Source organism: Choristoneura fumiferana, chromosome 3 (genome assembly GCF_025370935.1).
Source record: "Choristoneura fumiferana chromosome 3, NRCan_CFum_1, whole genome shotgun sequence".
NCBI lineage: Eukaryota > Metazoa > Arthropoda > Insecta > Lepidoptera > Tortricidae > Choristoneura > Choristoneura fumiferana.
In genome coordinates this window covers 9,688,544-9,701,161 of record NC_133474.1, presented here as the reverse complement: position 1 = coordinate 9,701,161, position 12,618 = coordinate 9,688,544, and the positions used below count along the sequence as shown (strand labels likewise).

The window sequence follows — 12,618 nt, the reverse complement described above, 5'->3', positions numbered from 1 at the left end:
CTAGAGGTAGTTACTTTTCTGATAAGTGCAGTGGAGATAAATCTGTCGGTTGCTCCGCTCAGTTCAGTGTGCGTTTGCTCTGCACAGAGCCCGCGATCGCCGCGAGTGAGGCGCTTGCAGAGCAGACAGTGAAACCGTAACCGCCGAATGGGGAGAACGTGTCTTCGTATTACGTTTTTCCCGCGCGTTCGTTTTGACAATACTAACTTAAAGTTTAAATATTTCACCAAAGCATCATTAAATAAGTTCTTATTTTATATGTTCTAAATACGTCTAGGTAACGTAAATACGTAGGTAGGTTCTAAAACAATTACCTGCTTGACTGAAAATTGAAAATGCGATAAAATGTGCGGGATAAAATAATTTTTTTTATTAAGGACTGATATTAACTGCAGACATTTTCGATTGCAACGAGTGTTTTGAACTTGAGCATGATGATGGCCAGTGCGAAATTGGTGAGGGACTGTAGTTCGGACCTGAGCTCGGACGTGCGCTCGCTGTCCGTGGCTTCTTCAACGGAAGAACAGGAGTCAACCACCACAGAGTCTGAGTTCTCTGAGGAGGAGAAAGAGTACGAGCTCGATGATCTGCAAATACTCAAGACTATAGGTGAGATTATACTACTATCTATCTATACGTATTTCCGAAAACACCATAAGCACATTGTAACGCGAAGAAGAAAATTACTTAGCGTTTGTTTTTGAACAAAGGTATCTTTTTTTTATGAAGTGGCTGTTGCCGATGGTCTAAAAGTTAATGATTCGATATATTTCTACAATATGAGCAGTAAGGTGGCGACCACAAACTGGAAGACGTAGCGTAGGGAGGCCCTCGGACTGACTATCTGGTAAAGGTTGCAGGAGCCAGTTGTATGTGAGCACCGCAGTACCAATCGTTGTAGAACTCTTCGGGGGAGGCCTTTGTCCAGCAGTGGACGTCTTTCGGCTGATATGATGACGACGATATATTTACCCAATAACATGTAGGTTGCGTTAATAATTCAGGACTGTGACGAATATACTTCTATCTTGAAATTAACGCTAAAATTTACCATATTTTATAGTTTTGGCAACGCTATACCTACCTAGTGCGCAAAATCAAATGGACATTCGTTATACATATAGTACCTACTGAGCTTGTGTAGGTACCAGGATTAGTCAACGTTTATTTTTCGGGTTACGTGCCTACCTGAAACCCCACTGCTATTTACATATAGTTACATGCCTCAGGGATTAGTTGGTGTTTATGTGCCGTCATTAAAATTAAATGACTTAAATTGATTTTTATATGCAGCTTTTCTTCTTTTAAATACTAATTAATATTTTACATTTCGGCGTAGACAATGATAATAAAAAACATTATGCATGTCGTGTCCACCATATCGCATGTAACTTGTACCTAGGTACTAGAGAAAGCTTTGCTACTACTCGTTTTCAAATGACCGGCGACATTGAAAGCCTGGAAAGCTCCTCTCATATAATAGCTGCGGACTCGACGCTGATGGATTGTTCAAAACTGCGAAAACCCCTAACAAAACGTATTAACCCGCTACAATGTTATAAACAATGATAATTTAACATCCGGTGTAAAATAGAAAGTAACACTAAAAGCTTGAGAAACATCTTAATTAATAATCAAAACAAAGCGTCAATTTCATTATTCAAAAGTGTTAGGAAGATTGTTTATGTTACGGTTGTTTAGTAATTGGCAATGATGATAGGACCTCATCCTTAAATACTTGTAATTAGTATTCCTTGACGTTTAAGAATTAAAAGACTGTAAACGAAGAATTAAAAGTGGGCGGCACATCTACTCACATAAATCGACTCATACCTACTTATAAAATTTCCAGCGCTGTTCCGTAGCAAAATGATATAACAATTTGAGATGCGTGTTGTCTCAAATTTAAATATTATGTGTAAACTACATGGTCAGGGCGATTTGGATGAATCAGGCGCACTGAAATTATGTTAAGGTTGTTTTGTGGACGTCTATTCAAAAGTATAATTTTTCCAAGACTGTTTGTTCAACAGGTGTACGGCCATGAATTGACTTCTACATAGAATGGAAAATTGCATTGCTGTTTACTAGAAACAAACATAGCAGCTTGAACTAATAATATGATGTTGACGAAAGTCTTTAAAATAAATAAATAGTAAGTTTAAAATGAATCAATATGCAATAATGTACAATGAAAAGATAAACTTTCTTTTTTTGTATGAAAGCGTAAAATATCTCTGGAACTACTGAACCTAATTCAAGTATGTTTAATTAATTAAAAGATAAGCTATATATATATATATATGTATATGCTATCTCTGATGAGAAGATGAGAATGTAAAGTTCCAGCTGGCCGGACACCAAGTTGCGGGAACCAATATGTAGAATAAGTCAATAACGGTAAACAGTTAAATTGATGATCGCTGAAGGACTCACACATCTGTTATATTTGTTTGTTTAAGATCGGTTAAACGGTTATAATGATTAGTAATATCAACGGGCATATAAATCCGGTGCAATGGAAGGTACGAGGACTAATCAGCCCCTCGACCCAGTTTTGCGAGCAAGATATGGGCCAAGGGCGATCGAGCTGGAGGATAAAAGGCCCCGTGGCATTTGCTCTAGTTTTGGGCTGTCGTCCTTCATGCCATGGTGATAATTCGCAAACGTATTATAATAATAATTAATAGCATCTGGTGATGGCGGAACAAGTGTTTTGTCATTAACGCTTCTACCTACCTATCTAGTTCATTACATTAACCTTGTAATACTAATTTATTAGGGGAACTATATTTTCTGTCACTTAAATTTAGATTTGTCACGAAACTGCGATACCCTAATTATTATATATTGGTCATCAAATTAATCAAATCTGTCTCTAGGTAAGATTATTTAATGTAAACCTGTATCCTAATTATAGTTTGATCATCAAAATTCGATCACCAAAATAAATAATAGATCTGTCACCTAATAAATAGATCAGTTTCTTAATTCGATGCTTCTACCTATTCTACTAAGGCAGGTCTGGTTAGGTACGACAACGAGCGAAGCGAGGAGGAGTGTTAGGTAGAACTGCGACCCTCAGTGCGCGAGCCGAGCGTATAATTTATTATAAATGTTATTAAACCTTTAAATATGTTTTTTTTTAAGATTTCCGTTACATAAGGGAATCGAACCCGGGACCTCAGGCTTCGTAGTCAGGTTCTCTAACCACTAGGCCATCTGGTCGTCAAAGTGAAGTTCAAATATTTGGAATTCAGTGAGTAGATCCAACACTGTCCTCAGGATTAAAAAAAATAATAATTAAAAAGTTACTTTGTCTCACGGAGTGAGCAAAATGCGATTTTGCTCACTGATTTCTCATAGCAAAACCTGCCTGTTTGAGGTGCTGAGGTGAAAATAACTATTTCCAGTGATTATAATTAACTTTTAGGAAGCCATTTCTATATTGTTTGGTGATTCAGTATTAGTGACACATCTGATGATTAATGTTATTTCCGAGTAATTTTTAAATAATATTTAGGTAACCGTTTTAATATTATTTGGTGATTCAATTGAGGTGACAGATCTACTATTTTAGGAACAAATATTATTTATTAGGTCGCCGAAAACGCATTTATTAGGTGATCAATAAAATCATACCCATTTATTACTAACATATCGTCTTTTCGAATGCTTACCTACAATCATAATATCACGAACAAAGTGTAAGTACCTACTTATCTCTTTATTATTTTTTATAAAGAAATATATATTCCTTTAAGTATCTTACTTATATCTTATCTTTATATATTTATATACAGCGAGTATTTTTGATACTACCTCAAACTTTAAGGGTAGTTAGCAAAAGCCCTTATAATCACGTTTTATTATGTTTTATTAAAAAATAGTACTTAATACTTATTTTTTTCCTTATAAAATTAATTAGCACGCAATGTATCACTACGTGATACTACTTTGTTTTTATTAAAAACGTCGCACTCTCCGGTCGCACTTGTTGACGTGATAGCTGTCACAGAACGCTTCTCTCTCGTATCAAATTATTCTACGCATTACATTGCTGCTCGAAATTAATTACGCTCTGGTAGTTAATTCTAAATTAACATTTTGTTTTAATATCAGTTTACAGCACTTAAATCTTAGTCTGGTTACAGTTTGAGGTAGTATCAAAAATACACGCTGTATATACTGGTTTGTCGACTGGTTCGATTTCGCTAATTCTTTTAATGTTCATTACTGTCAGCAGAAGGTTTTTATGGAAGAAAATACAGATAAAAAAACAACGGAGGCGAAGCCGCAGGCAACACAGCTAGTAGAGAATAAAAGTGTAAATTGGTAGGATAGATATCGACGGTAAAGTACCAATACCTCCTAACTGATAAATTATGCAACTTTGGAGGTTTATTTATGGGTGCTAAGGTCCTCAATTGCATGTTAAATATCATTCAGTTAGGAGGTGTTGTTGTCTCATTTTTCATAACTTATAGGGCGATGCTGAATGTGTACTGTAGGTACGAGATTAGTGATGAATAAGTAAATAGGTACCTAGGTGAAGTTTGAGATAGACCACCTATGCGGGAAGTGTAAATCACTTCACACAGTGCAAGAGAAATGTTGCCTATGACTTCATAATGTAAGGTTTCTTGTAACGTTCGAATAAATTGTGAAATATGAAGACAATAAATTACGCTCGTTAAGGAAACACGGTGTTCCTAATAAGGAAACTGATTGGCGAAAGTCGAACCGAAATTACGATCAAAGATTGAAATCAGAGCAGGTTTTCAGTTGTAGATCACTTTATTTTATACCTTGCCATTAATTATGTGCTATTTCGGTTGTGTGACCTGATTCTACGTTTAAATTCTGGTTAGATGATAGAGAGTCATTGTAGTTAAGTATACATAGGTATAGTAGTTGGCTCAGGTGCGCGTGACACTACCGTCGGTCCTAGAATTATTTGTGAAGGTGAAACAGAGCACAAACACAGTCTCGCAGTTAGAACACAGATCTAGTTTCTGTATTATCCAGTTGGTGCTCTACTTACAGCGCTAACGACCGCAGCACGCCGACGCGCGTGCAGGCGTCTCAACGATCCAAACTAACATCGGATCTGAGTTAATACTTGATAACAGCGCCTAATTATACCTACCTAAGACCCAATGAGACCTGTTATTGAACAAGAGTAAGTCGTCACGTAAATTCCTCGCATTAAAGAAGAAAGCAAAAATACTCCTGTTAATGATCGGTAACACAAAATGCTTGCAGTATTTTTACGCACGCGAACGATTGCGTATTGTCACGCGCGATTAGAAAGAGATTTGTGGGTCAGTGTGTCGTGGCAAATAGGGAGCCGCAAGTAAAGACGTATTTATTTAATAAATAAATTATATCACTGGGCCGACGCCACATTGTTATCATACATTTCGCAGTGTACGATCTGATTAGTTCAGGCGATAAAGACTGCCAGTTTATTTCTAGAACAGTAAATATACGCACTAACATATGTAAACGGATAAGATCGTATTCGTAAAGTCTGTAACGTTTCGAGCCCTGCCCCGTGCAGATCAAGTGGTTGTGTGAACTGATTGTTTTGATATCTAATGGTAGGTAGAAGAGATAATCGCATAAAACATTAAAATATATTTCCAAAAATATACGTACAACTATTGCCTACGAACTTATTTAATATATGTAGAACTGTCTAAACATACGAGTACCTAATATGAAATATTTACTTGGCTAAATAGCTTGTTGTTTATGCCAGAAGTTAGGTACAGTCAACGTCATAAATAAGTGATCATTTCTGTACCTTGTCGCTTTCAGTCGTTACACAATTTCGTATGGCTTATCAAACATGGCGTTAAAGTGACAAAGTACAAGTGATCACTTATTTAGGACGTTGACTGTACCTTTCTGTCGTGAACTAAGTAGCTTCTTAAGGGATACCTCCCTTATCACACTGTTTATTAAACCTATTTAATTATTATAACCAATTGGACTTTCGTTGATATTCCATATCTTTTATTATTATTTTTTATTCGACTGGATGGCAAACGAGCAAGTGGGTCTCCTGATGGTAAGAGATCACCACCGCCCATAAAAATCTGCAACACCAGGGGTATTGCAGATGCGTTGCCAACCTAGAGGCCTAAGATGTAATACCTCAAGTGCCAGTAATTTCACCGGCTGTCTTACTCTCCACGCCAAAACACAACAGTGCAATCGCTGCTGCTTCACGGCAGGGTTAGCGAGCAAGATGGTGGTAGCAATTTGGACCTTGCACAAGGTCTTACCACCTGCAATATGCCATGTAGGTAGAGTGCGATAAAGCTTTTAATGAATGTGGGTGACATTTACAAGTTATATAGCTTTAAACCACGAACAAAAGATACAAACGGAAAACTGTAAAAAGGAAAGTTTTGTGTTTTTTGCCACGCTCATTAAGATCTTTGGCGTACATAATGGATTAATTAGGCATGTACCTAGCGAAATAGAGATAATAATTGTCGGACCACGTCCTCGGAAATTCCGCACATGTAGTCACCACGGGAAAGTTAAGCCACCTATAACTGCTCATAATTTGGACAAAAATTATGAGCATACCCAAATTACGAACAGTGGCAAATGACTCAAGAAACCCGTGTTGTGGCTGTACTTACATATTTTTACTAACAAAATACCTAGGTAAAATTTTATCTATCCTTACTATAAGTTTAAGGAGAAAACCGGCAGCAACAGTTTTCGTGAAATCCGTGCATACAATGGGACTATAGAGTCAAATTAAGATAAGAAGAAAGTAAAGAGACAATGCGGCGGCGGTGCGATGCGAGTGGCGACCCGGCGCGTCCAGACGGAACCGGGTCATTCCGAGTCACGAGCAGACTTGTGAAACTTTATGTGTTCCGAGAGGAGACTCACATGGTTTATGAGCTTTTGTGCGAGTCAGAATAGCCCTGCCTGCGATGACTTATGACTTACAACGTCAATATGATGAAGATAATTTTGGCTTTAGAGGAGCATGTTTCGCGCGATATACATAAATGGTTGATACCAATATGATTATTTAGCGTACAAACCTCATTTGACAGACTTATCAATGGCATTCACAGTATTTTCTGGTTTGCTATATCAATTTTGAGCTCATTGTTAATTCAGTTGAAACCTTCATTTTCGACACATTCTCACAGCAAATAATTAATGTAGAGAAGATAACACAATGTCCGTAATTTTAACTGATGAACCCACGGATAAAAGAAGCCACCCGGTGCAGTTAAACTGGTAGGGTGGATAGATGAAGGTTGAGAAGAGAAGATAAAGAATTTAAATTGAAAATAAACAGTAATTCTAAACTCCTCAACCAAAATAGTGAAACGATTATTAAAAACATTACATTCTGTAAGCCGCTGTATTTTTAATTATTGTCATCAAATTGCTAAATTAAATAATAAATTATTGACAAAAAGTGGCAGTAGACTGAGGCATGCTACTGGATGCATGTGCACTGCCCTTGGCCGTATTCCATATCTACTCTCCCAATGAATCTGTCTTCGCTCATTCTCATTACTTACCACGATGCGGGCGCTGCTGGTGACGGATTATGAATGACTGTTGATCTATCAACAAAGCATGAGTTGACTAATTCAATGTAATTTAAACTTTTAATGATTGTCAAAAATACGTCTGCTAGTGGAATAGCTGCAATGTACTTAATTAAGTGTATAATTTACTTGTAAGTACTTGCTCTATAGGCTCAGCGCTTAAAGGTGGATGTTCCGTATTCGAATGTGTCACATGTTATTTTTTAAAGACCTGTTTTTCCGGCATGTGCTCTAAATTGCCTAAACAAATGGAGTTACAGCCTTTCAGATAAGATTCAGCTTGAATAACAAGCGAAGGAAAAGAGTTAAAATAAAAACTTATAACAAACAAAATCAAATCACACTCAAACACATTTACTAGAATCTGATTTGTAATCACAATCAGAGCACATTAGCATCCAAATAGTAGCCGCATCTTTATTTCTTCAAGAAATTTCATTCGGGTACTATATTGCTTTGGAGCCGTGAGCAAATCAATTTGAACGCGATATAAATAAACTAGACTGTAACGAAAAAGCTCTACGACTACGAACGTACATTATTCTCAATTCTCATCAAAGAACACAATTTGTTTTGAAATCTGTCTATCAAGTTAATAATGTGTATATCTGACGTCGTCATGAATTAAGCTTCTGTTGTTAAATATCTCTATACCTACCTCCCAAAGTTCTCAAACTCATTGATAATTTCTTAATATCAGCCGATTGTTTCCAATCATTAAGCAAAACAGTCGTTAGGTATGTGCATATGCATGTTCGTCAAATTGTTTAGTGCGTTGCCATCAACATACTACAGGTTACATAACTATAAGGAGCGCAGTTTTCGACTCTACTTTACGCGATTCGACTAACATCGCACAGCACCAGTAACCACTTTCTCTGATTAGTCTAGCCATGACTGCCGTTGTCTCCCGGGAAATAGAAATTACACTAAGTATCGACTTCAATATTAGACGGTGATATGCCAATATAACTATCAAGTAATAATAAAATTTGTACGTAGAACATTTTGGTAATAAAAACAAAACGGTTGACTGATAGATAATGCCATTTGGCACTGAGATTGTTCAGATCATTTTCGTTTTGTGTAATAAAATGTAACGTATATTATTATTTAACATTGCTTTACTTGCGTCATTTATGAACAAATTATAAAATGTAACATAATAATTACATACGTATACAAGACAAAATTTATTTGCGCATAAGGTCTTAAATTATACTTTAGCGTCAGAGACGATTATCAAGACTTACGCAACATCGACCAAATTGAAGAGCCAGTCTCACCTTTTGCTCACGGTGACGGAAGAAAAGTGAAATGTTTCCGAGAGTCAACACTCGAAAGTCGTTATGCGTAAGTAAACGTATGGCATTTTGTCGTTGTAGTTTGTATTGGGCTGTATTTCACACACTGGCATAAAATTATAATCAAAAAATTAACGCTTCAATAAACCCGCAAATGTTCGGAACATCTGATTCATAATAGCTGCTTTCTTATGTTACTAGAAGTCTTTGTCAATAACAGGTTACTATTTTACGTTTAGTTTTACTCAATATTCTCTATAACATAGAGAATATTGAGTAAGTCCAATTACTTTAACAAACGAACAGTTACACGAGCACGTTAATTATAAGAATAGGCCTGCATATTGTCCGTAACAGGTCTCAATAATGAGGTTGACTTGACGAGCGAAAGCAAAAATAGCTAATAAAATATAAAAGAGTTCCCTCATCCGGCGAATTTAGGCGACCTACATACAGGTCCCACGTGGTCAACCTCCCACGCTTCGAGGAATACGCTCGTTTCATTTTAATGTTATATAAATTAACAAGTTAAGTACGACGATGTGCAAATTATGACGTTATATGTTATTGAAGACTCATTGTCCCGTGTAATGGCGATGTTTCTTACGAGGTCAAGGCGAAAGTTATTTTATTATTTTCTCCAGATAATACATATCTATGTACCTACTATTAAAACTTGTACACAGCAAAGGTCTCGTAAACATGTTGCAAAGACAGCCAACGCTTAATAAAGCATCGAAAAGGATAATTATTTATTTGAATGGATAAGTAGGTACGACGATCGCCTGGCCTGTAGTCACAAATACATGCTTGATATTTATAAGAATGGACCAAAGTGCGTATATGTAATAACAAAACCGCAGTACTCTACTCTGGTAGGTATTAATCACAGCCTTCACGCTGCATAACCGATTCGATCGATAATTTTTATAAGACTTCAGTTTAGCATTTTCCTAGAGTTGGAGGTGTTTTTACAATACCTAACTGTGGAATTCTAATTTATTTGGTGGTGTGTAGATGGATTTAAAATCTATTTTTCCTTAAACTGATACAATTAAGTATTTTCGCACAAGATGTATTTATTAGCAACATCCAAACATGATCGTATAGGCTGCACAACAACTGATGTTTTTCTTGGAACGGCTTTAGATTCGAGTGGATTTGACGCACGATATGGTATCTCAGGGCTTTAATTTAATACATTTATAAGATGTTGTAATATTGAACTTCTTTAGTATTATAAACTGCCAAGTAGTACAAAATTTCAAGAAGAATAAATTTCATGCACATGATTGTCAAATAGTGCAGAAATCAATAATAATCAACGTTTGCAAAGCAAAATAATTTGATTTTTAGTTATTAAGCTTAAGTTTAATTATACTTAAGCTCATAATTTCTAATAAAACATCTTCTTAGTTCTTCTTAGGGTTTTGTAGTTAACAAGGAGCCGTTATGGTTTACAATGTGCGTCTGTCGGTGACTTAGCGCAGGAAGTCTTAGTAGGTACTAGAAAGTCGTAGGTGATTTGGCATGTACCTACGCGTATATTGTAAGGTATGCATATCAATGACAGCTATAACCTAAACTGGGCGTTTTTCTCGTCTTATAGCATGCGTGTTATTGCACTTCAAAAAATTTGCACTTGTTTGAAAACATACACTTTGCAGGTTAACGAGTTGTATTTACTTAGTTGAGCAAAAATGTAATACTTGCCGTAGGGCAACTATGGGATGGTAGCATATGGTCCAACCGACACACACTTGGCTGTTTTTTTAACTATTATTCTAAAGTAGGGACCATGATCTCTTACCATCAAAGCAATTCGATATAAGTAGGTACGAGTTATGAAAGATGGTCAACGGAACGTGAGTTGTTCCTAGGTATGATTTACGATAGAAAAAATAATGTATTACTATTTAATTTCAATTGGTCTATTTAATATGCACGAAAAGAGTTGAAAGTTGATACTTCTGATTTTATATGGAAGGAATTTGCAAAAAAAAAAACAAAGTGGTATTTATTGACTTACCTAGATTTTTAAGAGTATGATTTTATTGATCACCTAATAAATGCGTTTTAGGCGACCTAATAAATAATATTTGTTTCTAGAATAGTAGATCTGTCACCTAAATTTTTGTATTTTCCAAGTTATGTTAATTATTTAGGTTTCTCTTGGCAACATAAATGTAAGAGTTTGTTTTGATATTAGTTTTTATATTTGGAAAGGTCATTGTGCAATCGGGAACCAACGGCATTCTTAACACCGTTGGAGAGTCAATAATGGCATCGTTATAAGGATTCATAGCCACCGCGGCAGTTATTCTTTCGTCGAACTCATTCATAACATGACACAGGACATCCTTGGATAGGTTTTATGAGATAAAGATCGCTGTAGGAGTAGAAAACCGGGTAAGTATATTTAACATTGTTATGGGTGATTTGCGTATTCAGCTGCCAACACGTGCCGCCGTCCCGGTCGGGGAACTTGATCGAAATATTACCACTGTAAACAGGGATTTTGTTGTACTTAAGAAATACGTCATAACACTAATAACGGTTTATATTAGCAACAACATCCAGAGATTATCATAACAATCCGCTTTATGTGTTGTGTACTATTTAAAATAAATCTTTGCAAGCGATGCAGAGCCGATGATCAAAAGGAACAGTGCCTAATATAATCAGATTGCTGAAGTTTTTTGACTAAGCTAGTTTATGATTTATATCTACCCGGTTAACTAGTCATTCCTTCTTTCTGTAAAAAGGTTGCCTGGAAGAGATCGCTCTTAAGCGATAAGGCCGCCTATTGCTTACCTTGTAATTTTTATCTGTGTACCTGTTTTCTGTATCGCTTACTATTTCTGGTGTACAATAAAGAGTCTTTGTATTGTATTGTTAATTAATTGTTTTACTTATCACCCTGGTGACGCAATGCCTTCATTATGCTCATTATACCTCGTTTCTAAACCTACTTTGCCATAAGCATAATTTAATCAACTAAGATAATATTTCGATACTTGGTTGAGATCTGTCTCTTTCTTTCTAAAAGTTACCTAATTAATATACATTTTATAAGTTAGGTACCAAGTTACCACGTCGGAGCACGGGGCCCGCGCGAGAACTATGGCCCAAGCCCTTTCATACTGAGAAGAGACTTTGTGCTCTGCAGTGGGACATATTATTATATATACTCCATTTATTTTAACATTTGAACCATAACGGTAAAATTTGCACACGTTTTTAAATAAAACAAATTGTGATAACTTTTATAGGAAAAATATAATAAATACCGCTAATAAATGTACATGTAAGTATTTTTAGTCAATTTGTGTTCGAAATACCGAGAAACGTGTATTACAATTTCACCGTTAATTCAAATCTTAAATTAAACGGAGTATAGGCTAAGATTAATTAATATTCTTACTAAAACCTCTTAACCAAAAATCCCAGAAACTATTCATGTGAACTCTATCTAGCTCAGCCCCACTTGACTAGGTTGTCGATCTTATAAACCACTTAATGGCGGGACAGTGAGCCAAAATGTAATTAGTACACTCTCGGGCAGTAGGAAGTAATCTTGTAAATTCAATTTATTCCGGGGGCAAAGCAGACAATAGCCCTAATTCAAGTGTAATGATCCAATCGAACGTCGACCTCGGACATGCTGAATTGTTAATTGACATACTGAAGTAAGTTAGCGGGCGGTTCTCCAACTA

At 36.1% G+C, this 12,618-nt stretch overlaps 1 protein-coding gene across 1 annotated transcript in view; it reads left to right on the top strand.

Moving 5' to 3' along the window:
* Positions 1-78: 78 nt before the first annotated feature.
* The window catches only part of Pka-C3 (Protein kinase, cAMP-dependent, catalytic subunit 3), a 62,832-nt gene continuing 50,292 nt past the window's right edge, over positions 79-12,618 (top strand). Inside the window, exon 1 of the mRNA XM_074085478.1 lies at positions 79-609. Coding sequence (XP_073941579.1) covers positions 432-609 — 178 coding nt within the window. The 5' untranslated portion in view covers positions 79-431. The remainder of the gene's footprint in view (positions 610-12,618) is intronic.